This window comes from Trichosurus vulpecula, chromosome 2, assembly GCF_011100635.1.
Source record: "Trichosurus vulpecula isolate mTriVul1 chromosome 2, mTriVul1.pri, whole genome shotgun sequence".
Classification (NCBI taxonomy): domain Eukaryota; kingdom Metazoa; phylum Chordata; class Mammalia; order Diprotodontia; family Phalangeridae; genus Trichosurus; species Trichosurus vulpecula.
Genome location: NC_050574.1, coordinates 76006280 through 76031634, shown reverse-complemented (window position 1 = coordinate 76031634; position 25355 = coordinate 76006280). Strand labels below are relative to the sequence as shown.

General features: G+C 43.1%; 1 protein-coding gene across 1 annotated transcript in view; it reads right to left on the bottom strand.

The window, feature by feature from the left end:
- Positions 1-25355, bottom strand: part of GRIK3 (glutamate ionotropic receptor kainate type subunit 3) — a 151186-nt gene that overhangs the window by 109558 nt on the left and 16273 nt on the right. Inside the window, exons 3-5 of the mRNA XM_036743758.1 lie at positions 22651-22908; positions 15198-15379; positions 1040-1093 (exon numbers count right to left, since the gene is read on the bottom strand). Of these exons, the coding sequence (XP_036599653.1) occupies positions 1040-1093; positions 15198-15379; positions 22651-22908 (494 nt within the window). The remainder of the gene's footprint in view (positions 1-1039; positions 1094-15197; positions 15380-22650; positions 22909-25355) is intronic.

Here is a 25355-nt window from a genome sequence, read left to right as displayed (position 1 = left end):
ATGTACATTTGACTCTTTATACTGTATAGATTTTACATGTAGTTGTTGTCTCCCTCATTTGAATGTAAACCCATTGCCAAGAGGGATTATTTCATTCTTTGTGCTTGTGTCCATAGCACCTAGTATAGTGCTTGGCACATAGTAGGTGCTTAATAAATACCTGCTGATTGATTGTGTACATATATGCACAAGTATGTATATATGTGTATATACTACACTAAGACCCTATACATGCATATGTGTATACACATGTACATACACACATATATACATTCATATGTATTTACATATATACATTCCAAAAGTCTTAGTACAATTTTAAGCTATTAAAGCTTAATTAATGCAGTGCTTGTTTGTTTGTGTGTGTGTGTATGTGTAAGTGCAACTATGGGAGCATTAGATGATGAAGGGAAAAGTAAGTTAGGGGTAGAGGTGGACAAATGAGTGGGGGGCAGACATTCTTTAAATCCTAAGGTGTACAAAACCCTTTATCTACATTCTCTCATTTGGTCATCACAATAATTCCCTGAGGTGTGGGCTATTATTCCCATTGTATAGAAGAAACTGAGGCTCAGAGAAGTAGTCACTTGCCCAAAGTTGCACCAGCAAGTGTCTGAGGTGGGTTTAGATCCAGGTCTTTTCACTAGAGCACGCTGCCTCTCAATGGATTGGGAAATACCAGTCTAATTGGTACAAGGGGACTGTGGAGCTGGGGCCTGGATTCCAGGACCTTCAGTCATTTTCAGGGCTCATCTCAAGTTCAAGGACTTCCACCAGAAGCCAGGGCTCAATGTAGCAGCCTGAGAGGACCTTACCTGGCACACATGAATCCTCAAAGTCACAAGTTAAAGTTAAAAACCAAACAAAAGAAAACAAAAGTTTCCCTAGGCATTCTCCCCTCCCCTCCCCAGCCCAAGCTTTCCTCCCACCGAGCCCCAAATTCCTCTGGACAGTAAATACACCTTGAACCCAAGTAAGTTTCCTCCCCAAATCCTTCCCTTAACACCCGCCCCGACTCCAAACCAGGGTCATACTTTACCAGAGTTGTGAAGATAAAGTGGTAGTACTCAGTCATCATCCCCATCGCCATGGCCTTTGGGAGAGAAGAAAGCAGAGTTAGCATCAGTCCATTATGGCCTGGTCCTGAGAAGCTGGACACCACCTCTTCCACAGCAGTGCCCACATCTTCTTCCCTCAACCCCAGCTGTGCCTATAGGATGTCCCATTAATCTTTTTTAAAAAGAGAGACCACTCAGTTAACTACATAATAAAACCAAATTAGAAATGTATTTCAAAGTTACAAATTTTAAAAAAGTAAACCAAATTATTTTCCTTCCTCTGATATTAGAATAACACATTCCCATTCCCAAAGTATGTATATAGGTCTTCATCACATATATGGAGGAAACCAGGGTACATGCATGAGGGATAGGAGAAAGAAGGTAGAATAGGTCAAGCCATTGTCAATTGTGTCAAATTATACTCCCTGCAGTGGGGAGGGTCTTTCTTGAGCCATCCACATTCTGTTGCCCAGGCTCACTTGTGATGAAAGTCACTTATGAGTAACGTGGCTGGATGACCAATGGCAGGGTGTGGTATGGAGCTCCCACTACATAGTATTTTCCTCTGGTCACAAAATGAGCCCGTACAAGTTTCTTTTGTCTCATGAATATTACAATATATGAGCAATGTAACATTTGAGGTATGAGTGGTGCTATAACATGTAAGCAGAATATAGCAGACATCAGGTAAGTGGGGTGCTATCCTCTCCTAAGATCTAGGGGAAGATATTCTCCCACCCTTTCATTGGGGTCCTCACTGCTGTAAGGGCTCACTCTGGGGTTGCTCCAGAGCATAATGCCCTAGTCTTGGGCATGTCACCTTAGGCTGCTGATCTGCCTGGCTCACTTTGGGCAGGAGTTCTAGAAATACCTGCCTTGATTTTGGCAGATTGAACCACTGACCCACTGAGGATGACCCACTGTGGTAGGGACAAATTGTCAGACATGCAGCCTCTTTATTTTATCAGGAAAGTTGCAGTAGATATTATTTTCCTCCCCCACTCCCACACTTTGGCATTCTCCCACTTTGTATCTATGATGTAAGAACACCATAATTTCTAGTAAACAAACAACAAAAAAGGGCCACCTATTTAAACCATTTTGTCTGCATATTCTTCCTCCTCCCAACAAATTAATTCAATTCAATAAACAATTATTAAGTGCTTACTACTTGCCAGGCATTGTGCTAAGTGCTGGGGATACAAAAGGGGCAAAAGATAGTCCCTGCCCTTATGGAGCTTAAAATCTAATGGGGGAGAAAACATACAAACAAATAAACACAAAGCAAGCTAAATATAGGATAAATAGAAAGTCATCAACAGAGTGAAGGGTTGGCCACTGATCCATCCTCACTAGTTGGCTGCTGGGGACTGGGTTTCAGAATACCTGGACCCTTGTCCCTTGCTCTATTACTTACTAGCTTGGTGGCCTTAAACAAGGCATTTCCCCTCTAAGCTTCCAGTTCTCTGTGAAATGAGATGGGATTCAATTATTGGGCCATAGAGGTAGTACAAGGAGTCCATATCAAATCAGGAGTTATCTCAATCAATAGATACCAATAGTAAAACCACATCACATAATGGTTAGAGAAATTAGGGGGTAGATAAGACAGCCTCTCTACTCAAAAAGTTAGGAACCACTAGACTCTATGACTTCCAACATTTCTTAAGGCCCTACCCATCAGTCTACAATACTGTGAAAACCAAGATATTTGCATAGCTAACTGAATTTTCACCTGAACTTAATTAATTGTCCTCCTTAAGCCAAGGCACTTAGAACTAATCACAATTTGACTGACCACATCTGGAGTTTAGGAAGGAAATTGTAATCAATCAGTAATCATTTATTAAGAACCCTACTATGTTCCAAGCACTGTGCTCAGTGCTGGAGATGTAAAAAGAGTCAAAATACAGTATCTACCACCAAGCAGTTTACAATCTAATGGGAGAGAAATAAGATGGAGAACATTCTAGATGAGTGAGCATGATTATTGGTGAGGGCTTTGATTCCATGTCATGTGAGGCTTAGTTGGGGGAACTTGGAGTGTGTAGCCTAGAGAAGAGACGAGTCAGAGAGGTCATGGTGGCTGTCTTTGAGGACTTAAAAAGCTATCACCTGGACGAGAGATTCAACCATTTCTGTTTTGGATCACATGACCAGAAAGATGATGGAGAAATTACTTTCGCCAAAGAGCAACTGAAAAACCTCAGAAAAAAGAATTGTAGCCTAGATATAATGGAATTACAGTAGAATCCACAAGATAAGAGGGCATAGCACTGCATAAGGTTAAAATGTCATTTAAGAGTGAGGGATAATTAGGTCAATCAATGAATCATTCCATTCCACTCTAAGTAACTACCTTGACCAAATGAGAATGCCACTGGTGAATCAGTCATTAAACCAAAGGCATTAGACTAGGTGAAAACAACCTGATCAGTAAGTTTGGAGAAACGGTCACTTAGTGAAGTAGTGTGAAACTGAATAGTAGGTATATTTGTATGGGTTGTGGACACTCAATCATGTCTTATGGATCTTTTATAAAACAGCAAATTAGTCAAGATCCCAAGCATTGCAGTGTCTGGCCGTCAGGTGGTGGAAGCCATCCCAGCCAAATCCCTGACAAACAATCACTTGGAGAAGGGGGAAGGAAAGCATATGGACTCCTCTCTTCTTGATGAAAGGAAGACTTCATGAATTTTGAAAGATTGAAAGAGACTTCTCACTGGCATCTTATCAGTCAGCATTCCTGGGACAGCAGTCTGTACCCCTGTGAACAGATGCATAGGTGGCTGAAGGAATATTAGGAATACTGAGGAAAGTCAGTTTCATGACTCTAAGAACCTAGCAGAAAATTATACAATGCTTCAAGGGAATTTAACAAGGACTCTGTGAAGAGAGGAGGAGGGAGAAAAGGACCTCCAAAGATGGGTTACCCTCTTTGCCAGATACACTCCCACTGCTTCCAGAGAGAGCCTATTCTACTTTGAGAGAGCTATAATTTTCAGGATTTTTTCATACATCAGGCCTAGACTGAGCTCTTGGAGGTTTCTATCAATTGATCCTGACTTTTTTGCTATTACATTGCCAGTAAGCAGCAGTTTTAGGGCTTGAACCCAGGTCTTCTGATTAGAAGTCCAGGGTTCTTTCCACTGTATCACTGTCCACTCCACTGAATTATACAGAACCTCAGAGTGGGAATGGCCTTCAGAGGACATCTGGTCCAACTGACAACCAAACCAGAAACCTCTTACAATATACCAAAGAACTGGATGAAGCCTCTTTTAAAATACTTTAAGTGAGGGGTAGTGAGGCAGACAATTCTACATTGGCATGGTTCTAATTGTTAGGAGGTTTTTCCTTACACCAAATTGAAATCTGTTTCTCTGTGTCTTCCACCCATTGCTAAGCCTCTCAAAACTCCAGGATCTGCCCTCTAGGGCCAAGGAGAATAAGTTCAATTCTTCTTTCATGTAGCAATTCTTCCAATACTCAGAGACAGCTATTATGTTCCCTTTTAATTCACCTTCAGATAAAATGTCCCCATTTCCTTCAGCCATTCTTCATATGGTATAAGCTCTCACCATCCTAGTTGTCCCTATCTGGACCTTCTCCAACTCACTGAGTTTCTTCCTAAAATGTGGTAACTAGAACTGAACTCAGTATTTCCATGTGCTCTGACCAGTACCACTGACTGCCTCCCTTGTTCTGGATATTAGGAATCTCTTAAAAAAATCTAAGCAAAATTTAGCTTTTTTGGCTGCTAGGTCACACTACAGACTCATATTGACCCTGCTGTCTGCTCAACACATGCTGGTATTTTTCATGTAAAAATAATGCCTTACTTATCTTATACTTATAAAGTTGACTTGTAGTAATTTAAATGTAGAAGATAATAATGATTAAGCCCATTTATGTAATAATAGCATTTCAGTATTTCAAAGCAGTGTAGGTGCTCTTTCCACCAACAGAAATTCACATTGGTCCTTGTTAAATTCTGCCTTTTTAGAATCAATTCATTGTTTTAGCCTGTGAAGGTGTTTCGGAGCCTACCTTCTTTAGAGAGTCTTACCTCTCCATTCCTCATCTCCCCACCAGAAACATTGCCACACAAATTAAGACTTAACCCTATGCTATTTAACATTGTTCTGTTTCATAGGTGTACATCTCATCTCCCAACTGAACTTGAGCTTCTTGAGGGGCAGGTGAAGACCACCTCTTCCCCTATCTCTTGTACAAAACCTAGCCCAAGAATAGGAGAAGCTGTTTTGGGGTTGCAAAGACATATTTATAGTCAGTGGGTGTGTGTGGGGGGGCAGATGCGTATTATTCTCTTATGCCCTAGGCTTCCTCAGCATTTCCTGATATTAGTATATGACCCACATGTATAATTAGCTAAGCTAAACAGAGAGCCCTAGTAGTAATAAGTCATCTATCTTTAAAAGCATTTTAAACTCTAATCAGATATTCTTCTTGGGTTAATAAAACTCCCCTCGAAAACATACACACTCACACAACTCTTTTTCGAAATGTTCATTAAAAGAATTAAATCAATTAGTGAAAACTCAAACCACTCATGAGCCTGGGATCATTGTTCCCCTTCAGAAGAAAATCTAGGACTCTGAAGAGCCATACCACATCTAGGAATCCTTCCAGCCATACTCCACCCTAAGCAAATGGAGGCTATCCAGGGTGCTAAAGGGAGGTGTTTGTGACGGTAGCCCTATTACCTCTGAGGGTAGAGGGAGGCATTAGCAATGTTCCTGGTAACACTCAGAACACATGTTGCTTGATATTTGGACTGGAAGCCTTCCAGCAAAGGTGACTGCAGAGTGAACTTCCCGTATGTTGAGTGCCATTTTCCCACTGACTTTTGTTTAGAGACAGACTGCATTCCAGCAAGCACTGGGAAAGTCTGGCTCCCAGGAATTTAGATGATGGGATTTAGAGCTGGAAGGGACCTTAAAAAGCCTCTAATTTGGGGCTTAACCTGTCATCCATGATCTTTTAAAATATTTTCATAACTATTTTTAGCTTCTTCTGTAATCCCGAGTATTTTATTTTATTCATTTAAAAACATCGTTCTCAGAAGGGGTCTATAGAATTAACCGGACTGCCAGAGAGGTCTATGACACAAAATAGTTTTTAAAAAACCTGGCTCAAATCAAACTCCATTTTATACAAATGGAGAATTGAGGTCCAGAGAGAGGGAACGAACTTGTTTGTATTATTTACGCTATAATTTGTATGTTATAGGTGTTAAATACATGTTATATGTGTTGATAGAAATTATATGGCATGTTATATTGACATATATGTTACATATTGATTATATATCGTATATGTGTATAGCTATATACATAGGATATAGATATAGAGATGGCATAGATATGGATTACATAGATATTTCAGCATTGATAATCACATCTCATCAATACTCAATACTATCTGTTCCTCTGATTGGAGTGCTGGAATGTGTAGTAAAAAACTCCTAAAGCCTCCATTTTAAGGGGGATCCCAGGCCAGCCAATACAGTCACATTATATCACATATATGAGAATATATGAAGATATATTTCACTCATAGGTTAATGTAATATCCAATATTTGTCGTTGTTCAGAGTTGTTTCAGTTTTGTCCAACTCTTCATGACTCCATTGGAGGCTTTCTTGGCAAAGATACTGGAGTGGTTTGCCACTTCCTTCTCCAGCTCACTTAACAGATGAGAAAACTGAGGCAAACAGGGTTAAGTGATTTTCCCAGGGTCACACAGCTAGTAACTGTCTGAAGCCAGATTTGAACTCGGGAAGAGGAGTCTTCCTTACTCCCAGTCCAGTACTCTATCCATTGTGCCACCTAGATGCCCCATACGGTATTGCTCATATGTAATGAGTGATCAGGCATGTATGATATGTCACTGATTACACCTGAGCAAAACGTTATCAATTATGCTTGCATTATTTATGTTAAGTGTTGTATGTCCTATGTGATATATATTTTATATGTGTTATGTAAATTAGTGAATCTGTAAGTGATGTATATTATATGACATACATGTTTTATAGCTGTTGTGTTGCATATACATGTGTGTGCATTTGTATTTAGAGATCGAGGCTAGACTTGAGCACAGGTTTCCCTGGCTGTGAGGCTGGCTCTCTATCCATTATTCCACTCTGTCTCTGAAATAGGGGACTTTATTCCTGACATCCTAAATTATACTCTGTGAGTGATGACTTTCAGCTCTTGACCCAGGAAAATTAAATTTATGACTAAAACTTCCAATCAGCAACTTCTTTTAGTCCAGAAATTCTATGGAAAACTATCCATCACTGATGGTTGCAGTATACAGACTGGTGGGTTACTGTGGGATTTCTTTTGTCAGCAGTTGTTAAAAAGAGAAAAAAGTACATATAGAAAGAGCAATGCATCACAGGTTGGGCAACAGTTTAAAAAGCCAAGCTAGGAATTGTCTCATCTTTCAATTATCTTCAGTCATTTTGAAAAAAATAAGGAATGAAAATAAGGAACAGATGTCAAATGGAAAAAGAAGGTAAAATTCCCTCCAGTCCTAACCTACCTTTGAAAAACCTGAGAATGAAAGGATAAGACAGAGGTTCTTGCAAGTGGAGAAACAATCCCTGCCCCCCAATATTTGAGAGTCTAAACACTGTTCTTAACTAGAACACCTTTTTGGAAACACAATCTTAGAGAAAAACACACAACTAAAATATAAAAGCATTGTCTATTCCAATCTAATCCAGTCTAGCCCAGGTCAATCTAGCCCAATCCAGTTCAGCCCAGTGTATCCTAATCTGGCCCAGGCTAGTGCAATCAGATACAGACTGGTCCAGACCAGTCAAATTAGATTCAATGAAGTTCAGTCTGTTCCAGTCCAACCCACTCCAGTCTAATTCAATTTAAACAATACAATCTAGTCCAATAAATAGGTATTAACCCTACTGTCTATAAGTTACTCCATTAGCCAGGCATAAAAAATTCCCAAAAGATACAAGTTTCACAAAGGATAAGATATATGAACTAAGCCTTGAGGGAAGAGAAAGATTCTGACAGGTGCCTGTCTCTGAGTATGGGGGTGAGAGGGGATAGGCATTTCAAGCCCATGAAAACAAAATTATTTCCAGATGACTATAGTTAGGTCAGCTATCACATCATAACTAACCTCTCAGATGGGATTAAAAATATGATAGGAAACTAGTGACACAAGTATTAAACAAAGAAAAGATGACTCTTTTGTTCAGATTGTAGATTCTTTGTTCAGATGTAGAAAGTGTAATGGAACTTAAATTCTGAGTGAACTATAGTAATGATAATAACAACAACAATAAACATCTATGTGACACTTTAAGGCACATGTTACACATTGTGATATGGAACTTATCACACAGGGCAATATGCCATTGATCATTCTGGCATTAATGTGATATTTTATGTGTTATACATAAAATGTTACATAACACATAAGCTAGGCATTTTATATAACATGTACTATGTATGCATATTATGTGAATGTAACAAATGCCATGTTGTATTATGTACATGACATACATATTATACATCTGTTATATACCACAATATGTGAATATAGATGTGGATATGGATATAGATGTAGATTGATATAGAATTGATATGTAATGCCAGTGATGGTACTGACACATCAATATATTCAGTATATTCTGGCCCTCTGATTGAAGGATTGTAGGGCTGGAGGGTGGAGTAGAAAAGTCTTTCCAAAGTCTCCATTCAAAGAGGACTCTGATGAAAGCCATCTCTTTATGTCTCACCAGGTTCACCCCTTTTGCTTGACTCTGTCATGTACCTAAGAAACCTCTTCATCAGGAAACTTATCATTCTTCCATATTATATCAGCTTTGGAATTCACATCTCATCAGTACCCCCAGTTCCCTTTGGCCAATTGATTGGAGCATTGGAGTGCCAGACTGAGGAGTAGAGCACCCCTTCTGGCATTTTAAGAAGGCTCCCAGGCCAGCCATCTCTCTCTGTTTCTGTCTGTCTGTCTGTCTGTCTGTCTGTCTGTCTGTCTGTCTCTCTCCCTACCTGTATATATGTGTATATATATATATATATATATATATATATATGTATATATATATATATATATGTTACACTTTACATATATCACCCATGTGTAATTTTGAGATGTATCTGGAAGGAACCTTATCAATCATTGCTAAGTGATTCATTCTCCATCATAAAAGGTGCTTGAACAGAGACTATCTATTCATTAGGAATGCTGAATAGGGACTTGTACTTTGGTATAAGTTGGACTCAATTATTTCTGAGGAACCTTCCTGCTCTGAGATCCCATGGCTCTGTGGCTTCTATCTTCCAGCAAAGTTAATACCAGGACCCAGTTCTCCTTATACTTTGTCCTCTCCACAATGATACAAAACCAGATTCAAGATGCTGTCAGGCACCATGCATAGGCCATGCTGCACTCAGAGACAGACTAAACATAAGTAAAAGAAACACACAGATATTCCAATTCCCTTTAGCCAATAGTTCAAAACTCTTCTTCCACCCAATCTGAAATCAGGGGTGCTTTCCCATCTCGGCTCATATCCTGAGGAAGGACTAATGAGCAATAAAACAGAGAAGAGAAGGAAAATGTTGAGAGTTTACTTCTCCTGGGGACTCACCGTAGAGCCCAAAGCAGTGTTGGTCAAAATAGCCACCCTCTTTAGATTGCATAGAAGGAGGCATAACATCCAAAACATAGGAGATTACAATCTTTCTGTTGTCTACCATGGTCAGACACACTTGAAAAATTGCGTCTAGTCCTTGAGGTATCACCGTTTAAGAAGGACATTGACAAGATGGAGGGTGTGCAGAAGAAAGTGATTAGGATGGGGAGAGGACTAGAGACTATGAAATATGAGGATTGAGTGAAGGAATTGGGCAATGTTTGGCCTCGAGAAAAGAAGGCAAGGGAGAACATGATACTAGTCTTCAAGTGTGTGAAGGGTTCACATGGAAGAGGGATATTTGACTTTTTCTGCTTTAATGGATCTTTTCTCCTGCAAGAAACAGTGTGAGAATTAATGAATATAAGTTGCAGGGAAACAGATTTTGGTTCTATACAGGGTGTCCCAAAAGTCTTAGTGCAGTTTTCAGCCCTCAGCACTTAAAACTGCACTAAGACTTTGGGACACCATATAAAGAACTTCCAAACAGAGCTGTCCTGAGTTCCTCATTCTTGTAGGCATTCACAAGTGTAAATAGTAATTTTCTCTGTTCTGTCTAGAAATTCTGAGGGTCTTCCCCTCCCAGACTGAACCTTTTGTGAAGGCAAACTAGGCCGTTTTTTTGCCTCAGTTCTTACCTAGTCTTTAATCACTGAATGGGAGTTACGTCAGACAAACTGAGACCGGGGGAGAGACCTTAGATTAAAAGGCCAAGGTCCCTCCTGCATCCAGGGCCACCGTCAGTCTTCCTGACCTATGTCTTGCCACCAGACTCTGATTACTCTGGAGGAGAGAGTGAGGCTGACGGCTTTGCACAGCCCTGCATCACTTAAATCCAATTCATTTGCAGGTCAAGATATCACCCTCCTGATGTCCCTCAAGAACGAAGGACAAACAGTGACAACAATAATGAGAACCTAAATGATCTGACATAAGGTAGGTTTATCGGGGATTTCTGCACAGGGAGGAAGGTGATACTAGAGACTCCTAAAGCTGCTTCTTGCTCTGAGGCCAGATAGTCTGGGGTAGAGATGAGTTGGCTTCTCTTGTAACAGAAAAGAGCCTTGGAACCTTTGAGAAGTTGCATTGGACCTCAGTGTGCTCCTAATGGAAGGAGGATTTCATTTCCAACTCAATTCTCTGACCTAGATGTGACCTGTAGTAGTCGATTATCTAGTTAGGAGGAGGCTTCAGCAAAGTAGAGAGCTCCGTCTCCTCTCGTTGGCCAAAGGGTTTCAGTTAACATTGCTCAGCCTAGTCTAATGGGAGATGAGTGGGTGGGGCTTCCACTTACATCATCTTTTCCCCTCTCTGCTTAATAGAACCTTCCTCCTGCTCCCCACCTTCTTCTTATAGTCAGCTTTTCTTGGCCCAAGTCTATGCATGCAAAGAAGGAGAGTGGGGACCTAGAAAGAGTCCTGGTATAGGAATCTGGAGAATGTATTCTAGTCCCAACTTTGCCACCAATGAGACCTTGGGCAAGTCCCTTACCCTCACTAAACCTAAGTTGCTCATTTGTAAGATGAGTGAGTTGGACTGGATAACCTCTAAGTTCCTTTCCAGCCCTAAATCCATTATCTTATGATCCCCAAGGTCCCTTCTCGATCTGACATTTTACCATTTCATGGAACACTGGGTCAATGCAGCTGGTCCAGATGGGAAATCTAGGCTCCAAATTCTCTATTCCTCTGGAAAGATATTTGGAACTATGCCTCCAAAGTTACTAAAATGTGCATACCTTTTGACCTAGTAATAATGAGACTATGCCCATATGCTAAAAAGATTTTTGAAAAAAGGAAAAGATCCTTTACAGACAAAGCTATTTATAGCACCATTTTTCATGGTGGCAAGGAATGGAAAAGTAAATGGGAAATTACAACCAGGAATGGCTAAATGAATTATGGTATATGAATGGAATAAAATATCATTGTGCCATAAGAAATAAAAAGATAATTTCAGAGAAACCTGCAAAGACATATATGGACTGAGGCAGAATGAAGCGAAACAAGCCAAGAATAATTTATACTTGTAACATTGTATGCATATATATATATATACTATATACATATACTATGTATACATATAACATTATTTTATAATGTTATTATATGATATCATATAACAATTTATACTATCGATATTGTAAACTTGAAAGATTTGGAAAGATTTAATAACTCTGACCATTGCGAAAATCAGCCACGATTCCAAAGGACCAACGCTGTAAAAGACAACCTGACAGACAGGTGGACAAATACACAGATTGAGACACACATTTCTGAATATGGTCAATGGCGATTTGCTTTGCTTACACTATGCTTATTTGTTGCAAGGATTTCCCTTTCCTTTTTTTCTGGAGGAAGGAAAAGATATGGAGAGAGAAAATGCTTGATAACTGAAAAATTTTAAGGAAAAAGAAAATTTCTCTTCCCCCAATCCTCTTTTCCTCAGTAACAAGGCTTTCTGCTTGGATAAGTAGGATCTCTGCCCCAATTGTTATTAAGTTATACCCAACCCCTTCAGTGGCCTGAGCAGGAAGAGACAAGACAGATCATGAAAAACATATATGGGAGGTTGCTGACCAAAAGCTCAATGAGTCAACTGTATGACATCTTCTTTGGGACTTGAAGGATCTGAATTTCATGTTTGTGGACATTTCTTCCACTGACAAGCTGGAATTTGTCCAGAGAATGGTGACAAATATGGGGCAAAGATTAGATATCTTGGCATATGCGAATCAATGGGGATGGTTAGCCAGGAAATGATGTAAATCACAGTCTTCTTCATTTTTGGCCAAAAAATTCATTACACAGCAGTCAACCAGGTGATGAGTCCCTTTGAACTAAGCTAGGCTGGTGTTTAGGCCATAGGTCCAGGCTCCCTTCCCTTCTGTCTGGGCTTGGCCTGCGTGTCCTAGACAACTTCCCTCCTGCCTGGGGCTGGGCTACGTGTCCAGGTTCCTTCCTTCCTGATTCAGGCTGTGTGTCAGGGGTCCTTTCTGTGGTTCTATGCTGTGCTGTGGCCCCTCTGTCATCACTTGGGATTGGGCTTTGTGTCCTAGATTCCTCCTCTCTTGAAGTATGAAGTATATGCCCCCCACCTGAGTAAAATGGGAACCTGGGGGTCTGTCTAGTCCCTTTTTCCTCCTCTCCTGTTCATTTTGGGCACTGTCTCCTTCTCCTCCTCCTCCTCCTCCTCCTCCTCCTCCTCTCACCTGCCCTGCAGAACCCTGCCCAGCCCAAGGTGGAAATTTTCCTAATAAATATGGAGATTTTTCTGGGACAATATAATTGCCTTTTAAAATATGCACTGGTCCAAATCAGAGCGTTTGCTGTTTGTTCGGCTGCACCCGCTGAGGGGGGTTTGAGGCCATTTTGCTATTTTATTTCTTGGACTGGTGGCAGTGGCTGGCCTGCTTCCATGTGTACACCATGCTGCGACTGTGTCCTGAAAAGAAACCCCGTCCAATCTCAGAAAGCCATTCAATCCCCCCGCCCCTCCCTCAGCCTTTGCCTGAGATGAGTCAAGCAGATGGTACAATAAACTATAATAAAGCACATAATAAGCGAGGACAGCCGGCGGGATTTAATCGCAGGCAGGAGAGAGTGAGTCACTTCGGGGGTCGGTATATGCAGGCCGCCCGGCAACCACCATTCCTCTCCTTCCTTCCATGGCCCCTCATTCTATGACAAGAGGGAGGCATTCTCCCCGAGATTCCCTCCATCCCTCCATCCCCACAAGGCCTCTTCTATCCGGAAGTGGGATTTTGCAGGTGGACAATTTTTGCTGCCAGGATTGGGATAACTGACTCCTGTTCCCCAGCTGCTAGAAGCCCGGGATCATTGTAAGGGAGAGTTGCTTATCCTGAATAGGGGCCACCTTTGGTCAGCCCATGCCCAGGTTTAATGGGACCTCTTATTCTATTTGCCTCTCCTCTTGAACACAGAGTCCTACCTACCCCACCCCCCGAATACTTTGAGTGCTCTCCCATGACAGCCCAGACTACCTGCTAGGTATAGTAAGGGAGTTTATAGAAGGGGGACCTCTCAGCACTCCCCCTCCCCTGCAAGATCTAGCTTGATAAAGATGTGGTCCCTAGAAAATTTCTCCTACTCCCCATCTCTACCTCCCAAGCCCAGGCCTCATGTTGTATACTTGTGAATCCATCCTTCCGGGACAGACTCCATTCTGAGCTGCCTCTGCCTGACCTCATCTGGGACTTGCTCAATGCTCTCTGTCTCAGAGTGAGCCTGCACTTGTGTGTCATCCCCAGAGGGCACAAACAGCTCTCTGCCACTCTATGCTGCCATGCTCTGATAGGAGCTCAATGAAGGCTGGAGGAGGATGAAAAGGAAAAATAGGGGGGTGGAGGAGGAGGAAACTGAGAGAAAAGAGGAGGGAGGAGGGGGAGTGAAGGAGGAAAGAGGAGGAGAGGGATATAATAAGAAGAGGAGGCAGAGAATAATAAGGAGGAGGAGGAAGAAAAATGGGTGGGTAGAAGAGGAAGGAGAGAGGAGAGGGAAGAGAAATTGAGGAAAAGATGGGGCAAGAGGAAGGAAGGGCAGGAGATGGTGAAGTGGAAAGCTAGGAGAGAGAGAAGGAGAAATGGAAGGATAGGAAATGGAAAGGCAGAAGCATTTATTTAGCATCTACTATATACCAGACACTGCACCAAGTGCTTTTTTCTACAAATATCTCATTTGCTCCTCACAACAACCCTGGGAGGTAGGTGCTATTATTAGCCTCACTTTACAGTTGAGGACACTGAGGCAAATGAAAGTTAAGTGACTTGCCCAGGGTCACACAGCTAGTGTCTGATTTGAAATGAGACTAAATTTCAACTCAGAACTTCCTGACTCCAGACCCAGTGCTCTATCCCCCTGTGCTACCAGCTGCCTGTTGGAGATAGGGAAGGATGAATGGAAGTAGATGATATGGGGTGGGAAGAGGAAGAAGGAATAGAAGAAGAAGGAGGAGGAAGAAGGGGAGAAGGAGGAGGAAGAGGAGGAGGAGGGGAAAAAAAGAAGAAGAAGGAGGAGGAGGAGAAGGAGGAGGAGGAAGAAGGGGAGAAGGAGGAGGAAGAGGAGGGGAAAAAAGAAGAAGAAGAAGAAGAAGTAGGAGGAGGAGGAGGAGAAGAAGAAGAAGAAGAAGAAGAAGAAGAAGAAGAAGAAGAAGAAGAAGAAGAAGAAGAAGAAGAAGAAGAAGAAGAAGAAGAAGAAGAAGGAGGAGGAGGAGGAGGAGGAGGAGGAGGAGGAGGAGCAGGAAGATCAGGAGGAAGCGGTATGGGGAATGGAAAAATAGGAGAAAGTGGTAGAGGAGGAAGGAGGGGAAAGACAGCAGAAGATGTGGAGGAGTAGGGAAGGGGGTAGGAGGTACAGGGAGGGAAGAGAAGGAGAGCCCACCTGCCCACCTGTACTTACCTGCTTGAGGATCTGGGCAGCCATGGTGTGACTGCAGTCAAAGATGATGCGGAATTCTCTGCCTCTCTTCATCTCCTTGAGCAGGGGCCGGGAGTCATCAGAGTCGATGGGGAGCTGGCGAATCTTCAGGCGGATATTATAGCGCGATGGGGCCATTATAAGTTCCTGCAGGCGGATGAGGCCTTTGGGGGGGGTGGGGAGGTCAAGCAGTGCACACACACACACAGAGGCCAAGTTATTACCCAAAGGCATCCCCTGATCCAATGTAACCTCCACCCTCCAGCTATGTCCCATCCTTGTTGGGTACTATGCTCAACTAGTCCTTGGGGTCAGACCCCTGAAGGCCAGTCAGTGCCTCCCTATTCTGGTGCAATTAGAACTCATGAGCCTAGGAGAGCCTGAATAATCAGGCTGAACAAACTGGAGTTAGGGAGGCCAGCTGGCTTCTGGGAAAAGGAGTTGGTGTGGACTTGTGAGGTATGTGCTGCTCTGGGTGGCCTAGGCCCCTGTCCAGAGAATTGAGAGCCAGCTAGTATTTGTGAATATCAAGGTCTGTTGCTGTCTTCCCTGAAACAGGATGTTCCATCCCTCACCCTGATGTCCTGAAAAACCACTTAAACCAGACACTTTTAGAGGAACTTAAGCTCATAGTTACCAGCCCCAGGACAAAATCACCTCCCTAAGATAAATGGCTTCCTTAGGTCAAATGAACTTCCTACTGGGAAGAGAAACATGTGTCAAAGTGATGGGAATCTCTCTACAACTGGAGCTAGAATGCTGAGCTCTGAGCTTGGGTCTAGAGGGCCAGTGGCCCTGGTTCTGTCACTAACTTGCTGTGTGGCCTTTCAAAAGTATTTTCCTGTCTCATCGATTCTCTTCTGCAAAATGAGAGAGTTGGCCCAGGAGCACAACCTAGAGCAGCAAGACCATGCAGACCATCCAGTTCACGGGATCATAGAATGAGCCAGAGGGGACCTTAGTGGTCACTGAGTCGAGCCCCAACATTTTATAGATGATGAAACCAAGGCCTGAAAAGGTGAAATGAGTCAGCCCACGTCACATGTAGCAAGGAAGTGTCTGAGATGGGACTTGAACCCAGGCCTTCCTGATTCCAGGTCCAGATCCCTACTCTAACCTAAAACACTGATGCAGAGAAAGATCAGGCTCATGTTACTAGTAGGTGTTTGAGGCAGGATTTGAACCCAAGTCTTCTTGACTCCACATCTGATGTTCTCTACTATTAGTAGTAATAATTAATTAATTAATAATAGTTGGTGCCTCCTGGCTCTTCTCTGAACTGAGCTGAGTCAATTCCCTCATTCTGAGTCCCAGAGAAATTAAGTGACTTGCCCATGGTCACACTGTTCACAAACAGCCAGAACCCAAAGTTCCCTGACTGTAGTGTCCCCTGGTCTAGTGTCATCAGGCTGTCTCCCCTCAAGATCTCTACGGTTTCTTCCAGTTCTGACATTATGTGAGATATGTCAGATAACTTTGTTGCAAATTCTATTTAATCTCAACACTTGATACTGGTCTTTTGGGTTTCGTCTTCCTGGTTTTTTGCTCATGTCCATAAATGCCCACTTACAAATGAAGCCTATTAGGGGAGAGAATGCTCAGGATGCTATGTGAGGACCCAGCCCTCCTGGCTCCTGGTCCAGAACGTGGCACCCACTTCATTGTCTCTCTTGTACTGTGTGTATCAACCTTGAGGAGGGGCTGGGCATCTGGGTGGCCACAATTTAGGGGAATGGGTCCCTAGGAGGCTACAGCAGAACCTCTTTGTCAAGCTGAGTACAGACTGAGCCTGGTGTACTGTGACCCACATTTTCCAACAGGAAATGTCAAACCTGTTTTCCATCAGTGTATCCCTGGAGGATCCCAGGGCACTGCCTGGCTCTCTAGAGTAAAAGCAGGGGGCAGCGGTACAGGAGGAAACAGCAGGACTGTTTTCCTGGATTGTCAGCAGGGAAATTTCCTTCCAGGTTATGTCTTTAAGGCAACTCTTAAGATAGATTATCTGTAGCGAATTTTGGTTCTTCATGAAATTCTTTTCACATTTCCCACCCTCTGTGAGCCCCTAATGGCCCTCTGAGCAAAGGCTGGCAGGTCTTCTGCTACCCATTTTACAGATAAGATAAGTGAGGTTCAGTGGGCTGAAGTGATATGACTAGGCTCACTCTGTAAGTGGCAAGGCTGAGATGCGGCCCCACCCCAGCCCCTTTATCTCATAAATTCATACTCATAATTCATCACAGCTGGCAGGGACCCCAGATCATCTAATCTAGCCCCATCATTTTTCAGGAAACCAAGACCTAGAGGTCTCGTAACTGGTCCAAGGTCACACAACTAGTAAATGGCATAACCAGGGATGGACTGAAATGAGCCTTCCTGACTCCCAGCCCCCAGCTTTTTTCCTCACACTGTGCTAGCTTCCTCTTGCTACCGAGAATGCTTCTGAGTCACTTCCCTCCACCATCTTGCAAGCTTTGGGTGGGTTGGGGAAATCTATGATTAGGAGAGTAAATCTACAGCAACAACAAAAACAGCATACTCATCCAGAAGGGACAGGCTCAGTGATGAGGACCCCTCCCTACTCTGTAGCTTTCCTGTAGCACCAATGGGAGACAGCCCAGAGGCTGGCACTGGGAGTTGGAGGAGTCAGGTTTGAATTCCGACTCTGATCCTTGGGCAAGGGACTTGGGCAAAGCCACTGATTTCTCCTGGGCCTTAGTCTCTTCACCTGTTAAAGGGGTATTATAATAATAGTTGTAGGGACCACCTCACAGGGTGGTGAGGCTCCAATGAGATGATGTCTGGGAAATATTTGTTAGAACCTAAAGCTGACATTAATCTTGGAAGTCCCTTCCAGCTCTGAATCCTCTGCTCCTCTGCAGTCACAGGCCCAGAGAATGCCTTGCTGGACAGTGCTGCTCTGTCTCTCTCTCTCTCTGTTTCTTTCTTCTCTCTCTCTCTCTCTCTCTCTCTCTCTCTCTCTCTCTCTCTCTCTGTGTGTGTGTGTGTTTCTCTCTTCTCTCTCTCTCTCTCTGTCTGTCTCTCTTTGTCTCTGTCTCTCTCTCTGTCTCTGTCTCTCTGTCTCTGTCTCTCTCTCTCTCTGTCTCTGTCTCTCTGTCTCTGTCTGTCTCTCTTCTCTCTCTCTGTCTGTGTGTCTCTCTGTGTCTCTGTCTTTCTGTCTGTGTCTCTGTCTTTTTGTCTCTATCTCTGTCTCTGTCTCTCTCTCTGTCTCTCTGTCTGTCTCTGTCTCTTTCTCTCTCTGTCTTTCAATATTATAATTGGACTCTGTTGGGTTAAACTCAGGCTATCTTGGTGGATATAGTATTGGACCTGGATTCAGGAAGATCCAAATTTGAGTCCTGCCTCACACACTTACCAGCTGTGTGATCCTGGGCAAATTGCTTATCCTCTACCTGCCTCAGTTTCTTCATTTGTGAAATGGGGGTAATAAAAGCAGGGTTGCTGTGAGGACCAAATGAGATGATAATTGTATATCTCCTTGTAAACCTTGAAACACCACTTAATGTTAGTTATTATTATTATTATTAATCATTCTAACATGCCCCAAATTGAACTTGCCTTTACCACCCCCTGTTCTGATTTCTTCATTTTTGGTCCTGGTATCATCATCCCTCCAGTCACCCACACTCAGCACTCTGGGAATCTTTGACTCACCCAGAGGACCTGAGTTCCTGTCTCATACTTCTGCCACTTGCTAGCTCTGTCAATTTGGTCAAATGACTTAACCTCTGTGGGCCTCAGTTTTCTCATCTCTAAAATGAGGAGGTTAGACTCAATGGTCTCTGAAGGCACCTAGGTTGCACAGAAGTTAGAACACTGGACCCAGCTTCAGGAAAACCTGAGTTCAAAATCTGCCTCAGGCATTTACTAGCTTTATGACCTTGGGCAGATCACTCAGTTTCTGCTTTCCCATATGTACAATGAGGATAATTATTGTATCTGCCTCCCAGGGTTGTGTGGATCCATAATGAGTTAACCTCTGTGTACCTCATGGTGCTATATAAGGGTTTGCCAAAGGTTTCATGCAGTTTACGTTTTAATAGATCAAAACTATGCTAAGAATTTGGGGATGCCTTGTATAACCACTAGATATACTCCTGGCATTAAAGGCCCTCAAGAACCTGGCCCCAGCTTACTATTCCTACCTAGCCATGAGTGTGTTTAGAGGCCCCTCTAGGGCCCTCAAGGTTCACAGAAGCAAAGTTAGCCTGGCTTTCTTCCCTCGTTATGGAGAATTGGCCCATTTATAGTGTAGCATGGGTGTGGGAGAAGGGGAGCAGAGGTGAGGGATGTGCACTGTGGGTTTGTTTGGCCTTGAGTAAGTCTCCTAACTGTATAATGAGGTATTAGATTAGATGTTCCCTGAGTTCACTTCCAGATGTAAATCTATGTTTCTATTATAATATAATGGTAGAGGATTAGGGGAGAGGAGTTTTGAAGAGAAGGAAACAGAGGGAGAAAAGATTACTTTTGATAACTTGAAACTGTTTTTGGAAAAAGGGGGGAAGGGAGGAAGCATTTATTAAGTGCCTACTGTGTACCAGAAGCTGTGCTAAGTGTTTTATGAATATTATTTCATTTGATCCTTACAACAACCCTGAGAGATAGGTGCTATTATCTCTGTTTTGCTGGCTCTCTAGAGTAAAAGCAGGGGGCAGGGGGATGGGAGGAAGCAACAGGACTGTTTTCCTGGATTGTTTACAGTTGAGGAAACTGAGGCAGAAGCATTTCACCTCTGAGACAAGAGGTTAAATGACTTACTCAGGATCACATAGCTAGTAAATGTCTGAAGCTAAATTTGAACTCTGGTCTTTTTGAGTCCAAGCCCAGAGCTCTATCCACTGCACCACCTGGCCATCAGAAAGATACAAGTGGTAGAGGTGGGAGAAAGTAGGAATTTTGAGAGGAGGAGGAGGAGGAGGAGGAGGAGGAGGAGGAGGAGGAGAAGAAGAAGAAGAAGAAGAAGAAGAAGAAGAAGAAGAAGAAGAAGAAGAAGAAGAAGAAGAAGAAGAAGAAGAAGAAGAAGAAGAAGAAGAAGAAGAAGAAGAAGAAAGGGGAAGGACCATCGCCTGTGGGTTGTGATAATGTTGGTGGACAGGGTCCTGTATTTGCCCTCTGTCCAAATCTCAGCCCTGCTACTTCCTGGGTGACTTTGGGGAAAGTCACTCAAACTCTCTGGCCTTTAATTGTGCCTGCAGTGCAAAATCAGGGCTTTGGATTAATTTGATCTCTACATTCCCTTGGAGCTCTAAGCTTTTCTCATCATCCCTTTTCTTGTTATCAAATTCTTTTTGGATTGAACTTCCCATTCTCAGCAAAGGTGCTTGCGGCGTTTACATATCACCTGAGGGCCTGTGGTGACAGGAAGCTCCTTCCTGCCTGAATCTGAAGACAACTGAAGGGAACAATTTAAGCTGAAGAATCAATTGCTTGGTGCCGTGGAAAGAATTTGGGACTGGGCTTCAGGAGACCTGGGCTCTGGTCTGAGCTCTACTCTGGGTTCTAGTACTGAGCCTTGCCGTGAAGCCTTAGGAAAGTGCCTTCCCCTCCCTGTGCCTCAGCTTCCCCATCAGTAAAATGAAGGGGACAGACTAGATTATGTCTAAATGACCTCCTAATTCTAATGTTCTCTGGCTCTAATTAATCAATGAATATTTATTGATTATCTACTATGTACAAGATCCTCTCCTCAATCCTTTACAGGGGAACCAACTAACGTATTGGGGACCTTCTTCTAGAACTCTTTTTAGAAGCTCATTAATGTTTTTATTGACATGCATCTATATATTTTATACACATATATTTTATTAATGTATTTAATATATTGTTTAATATAATATATCAAATATATTACATAAATATATTTAATATATCACTTACATTTCCCAGTATATCCCTCCCAACTTTCCCTCCCAGAAAGCCACTCCTTACAAATAAGAATTAAAAACCAAAAATAGAGAGGGGAAAAAAATTCAGCAAAACCAACCAACATATGGACCAAATTCGGGATACGACAAGGTGTCCCAAATGTCTTAGTGCAATTTCTGGCGACTGACACTATTCTAATCTTAACTTAAAACTGCTCTAAGACTTTTTTGTAGGGGAAGCAAGGTGCCAGAGTGGATAGAGCACCCCACCAGGCCTGGAGTCAGCAAGATCTGAATGCAGATCTGGCCTCAGATACTTTCCTATGTGACTCTGGGCAAGTCACTTAACCCTGTTTGCCTCAGTTCCTTATCTGTAAAATAAGCTAGAGAAGGAAATGGCAAACCACCCTAGTATCTCTACCAAGAAAACCCTAAATGGGGTCATGGAGAGTTGGATACGACTGAAACAACTCAACCACAATAATAACGAAGGCTTTGGGGACACCCTGTAGTGTTCCATACCTGTGATGTCCCACCTCTCCCAAGACTGCTAGCTCTCTTAGTATTATATGGGTGTGGGTCTCCTAACATTGTGGGTGAGTATGGACAAGAGTCATGAATGAATATATAGTCGAGTTGAGGATGAATATATATGGTGGTGCTCTGATCTGACAAGGGTAAAGAGAGACCTGACCCCTTCTGACTCTAACAAGTTGACTCTATGATTTTAAGTGAGAGGTCAGTGGTACATAGTCAGGGACTCAGGAGTCACCTAGTTCTTCTCCTTCACTTTACAGAGTATGATACTGAGGCTCAGACAGGCCCACTTGGAGCTAAGTGACAGATCCAGGGTCACACAACTAGTAAATCAGAGTGCCAAGATTTGGACCTAGATCCTCTACCTTGGAATCCAAGTTAGAAGTACAGCAGGAGCTCAGAAATGGACCTGGGGTAATCAGAGAAGGCTTCATAGAGGAGATGTGACTTACGCAGGGCCTCGAAAGATGAATAGACAAGAAATAAGGAAATGTTGCCTAGAGATGACATGGAGGGAATGACTTCTATTTCTACAATGCATTAAAAAGCTCTTTCTTCACCCCAATCCCAGTGAGCTCCACTGTTCTAGCATTGTTATCCTTAATAAGGGAGGAAAGGGAGGGTCAGAGAAGTTAACTAATTTGTCCACGATCACACAGCTACCGAAAGTCAGAGCCAGGAGCATTTCATCCCTGCCAGTCTGAATGTAACATCCTTTTGTTGGAAAGGTCACTTCTGTGACTTCTCAGGGGAAAGGGGTTTTCACAGCAATCTCTCCCAGAAGCCTGGCATTGGCGGGCTTGTGAGTGGTATGGCTGGGGATGGATTAGGGAGAGGGAGAGCCTACTGTGTGAGGCCTCTGCCTAGGAGGAGAGGAAGCAGCCATGGGCCAAACCTTTGGGTTGGCCTCTCGTGAAGGTGGGTTGGCTTACATGGTGTGTGTCCAGCCATTCATGTTGTGAGGCCTGGGGGATTTGGGCCATTCCCTGGGATCCCTCTACTCTGGCACTTACCTGTGCTGTCATCATACACCACAGTCGCTGACCGCCATTTCAGATACTGGACAAGGTCAAGGATGGCGTGGCTGAGGGATGCATAGTCAGGGTAGAGATTCACATAGAAGGTGTCTTTGTTATCCAAGGGATGGTGTTTCCAACGTAGCTGGATGTGGGGCACTTCCAGGGCATTGCAGATAGACTGGACTGCATTGGTGCAGGAGCCCTGGGAAGGTCCAAAAATGGCTACAACCCCCAGGGCCAGCTGGTCACAGGCTGTAATAGAGAGGAGTTAGTCAGAATATTGAACTGCAGCAGGACCAAGGTGTCAGGGTCCCATAGCTACTGACACATAGCACAGGTGTGTGTTACCTCTTTCCTGAGAGTAAAGGGAAGGGTTCAGAAGGGGTTATCAATGATATAGCTGCCACTAAACAGGTGATGTAGAATCATCACTTCCTAGTCCTTTTTGTGTTCTCTATGCCACAGACCTCAGGAACTCACAGCACAGTCCAAAGATTGAGCCTTTCCCAGGGATACCCACAACATCAGGGAACACAGGCTCCTGGGGAAAGCCACAGAGGCAACCAAAGCAGAATTTCTCTGCTACAATGAGATCTTATATGGCTCTCTTGCTACATGCTGTCAACATACTCTGTGGTTTATCCTTAGTATTAGGACCAGTTTAGTGACCTACCCAGTTTTACACAGCAACTAAGTGTCTGAAGCTGGATTTGAACTCAGATCTTCTTGATTCCAGGAATGTTCTATCAACTGCACAACCTAGACACCCTAATTATCATTTGACAACAGACAGAGGCTTTTAATTGTCCAGATCATAACATGTTAATGCAATGTTGGCCATATTCAGTCACCCTAGCACAAACCCATGCCACCTAGTTGTGTCTAAGTGGGAAGCTCAAATGAAATCTCATACACACACATACACACACACACACACACACACATGTTTTCCATGTCCCATGATGCTTTACAAATGGCAGCTATAATTATGGACAAGTCTTATACTCACAATCTCTCTCACATCTACTCTTTCCTTTCTACTCCCACAACCACAAGGCTAATGGTGCCTTCACACATGGCTTCATCTCCTTTCACCTGGACTACTACAGAAACCTCCTAAATGGACTCCTTGCCTCCAGTCTGTCCCCTGTCTAATCCATCCTTCAGACCACAGGTCTGACTATGCTGCTCCTTGGCTTTGAAGGCATTTGGCAGTTACTTAAAACCTGATAAATCACTGGAAGTCTTCAAGTGAAGGATGGATGTTCCCTCTTGGGAGATGCTGTCAAGCAATTCCTCTTCAGATACAGGTTGAACTAGATTCAATTCAATTTATAGGACCATAGGAATATTAGCTTAGATGTAGAAAGGACCTTAAGGGGCATGTGGGGTCCAACCCCTTCATTATATAGGTGAGAAGAGTAACCAAGCTTACAAAAGGGGCAAGAAGAGGTAGGATTCAAATCCAGGACCTCTGACTCTACCTTCATCACCTTAGGCATGGTACCACATTGCCTCCAATCAAATTCCATTCAACAAACCTTTATTAAGCCCTTACTATGTGCAAGGTGTCATCATTCTAAGCCCCAGAGAGAGAAAGACAAAAAAGAAGATAAATTCCCTGCCCTCAAGGAATTTATGTTCTAGGAGATATTTGTTTGGCCTCTCCTAACTTGAAGAGTCTTAGATCCTGAAATATATTAGCCCAGGCTGCTAGTACCTTCCTCTTAAAATTACCTTGTATTTATTTTGAACGTATCTATGTATATACTATCTCGCCTATAGAAAAGTTCTAATAATTAGAGCTGTCCCAAAGTGGAATGGGCTAGCTTGGAAGGTAGTGAACTCCCCAATACTATTGCATTTCTTTGGAAAGACATCTTGGCATATGAAATCATATGGCAAGCTTTGAGTCAGCAAGAACCTGATTTTGAATCCCAGCCCTGAAATGTATTAGTTGTGTGAACACAGGCCAATCACTTAGTCATCCTGGGTCTCAGTTGAAGCTGCTTGAAGGCAAAGACTTTTTCATTTTTGTTTTTGTATCCTCAACACCTCGTGGAGTGCCTAGCACATAGTAGGTGCCTTATACAAGTTTGCTGATTGGTCAGCTGACTGATGGATTGGTGCTGATAAACAAGGATGGTGAAGCCCTAGCCAGCACCAACACCCATAGTTTCATCCCACCGAAGAGATGCAAGGACACATGGCTAGAAGGAGATATTACTTCCCCTCTTTCTCTTTTTTCTTCCCTCTTGCTCCTCTGCCCCCTCTCTCCCTTTTCCCTTTTTCCTCCCTGCACTCTCTGCTGCATATAATGGTGCTCTCAGAAGGAGTCAAGGATGGAGGATATAAGCAGCAACTTCTGCTCTTGCTGCAGCCAGGCACCGCCCCCAGAGTTCTCAGGGTAGCAGGAGGCCCCTGTTCTAACAGCACTCAGAGCCCGGGCAGTAATTACATTATTATACGAGGCTTCAATTTTGAATCCATTTTCTGGCCATTTCCCTGTGACTCTGTGGCTCACAGTCGTCACTGGAATCCACAGTCTGAGTGCAGAGCAGTTTTTCTCCTTCCGTGGCAATTGTAGTTAAAGCAAGAATTATCCCAATCAATTTATGTCTTAAAAGGAATTGAGCAACCCAGAGAATAAGTGAAGGGACAGGAGCCTGGGGAGTGTTGGGTCGATTCCAGACTTGCTC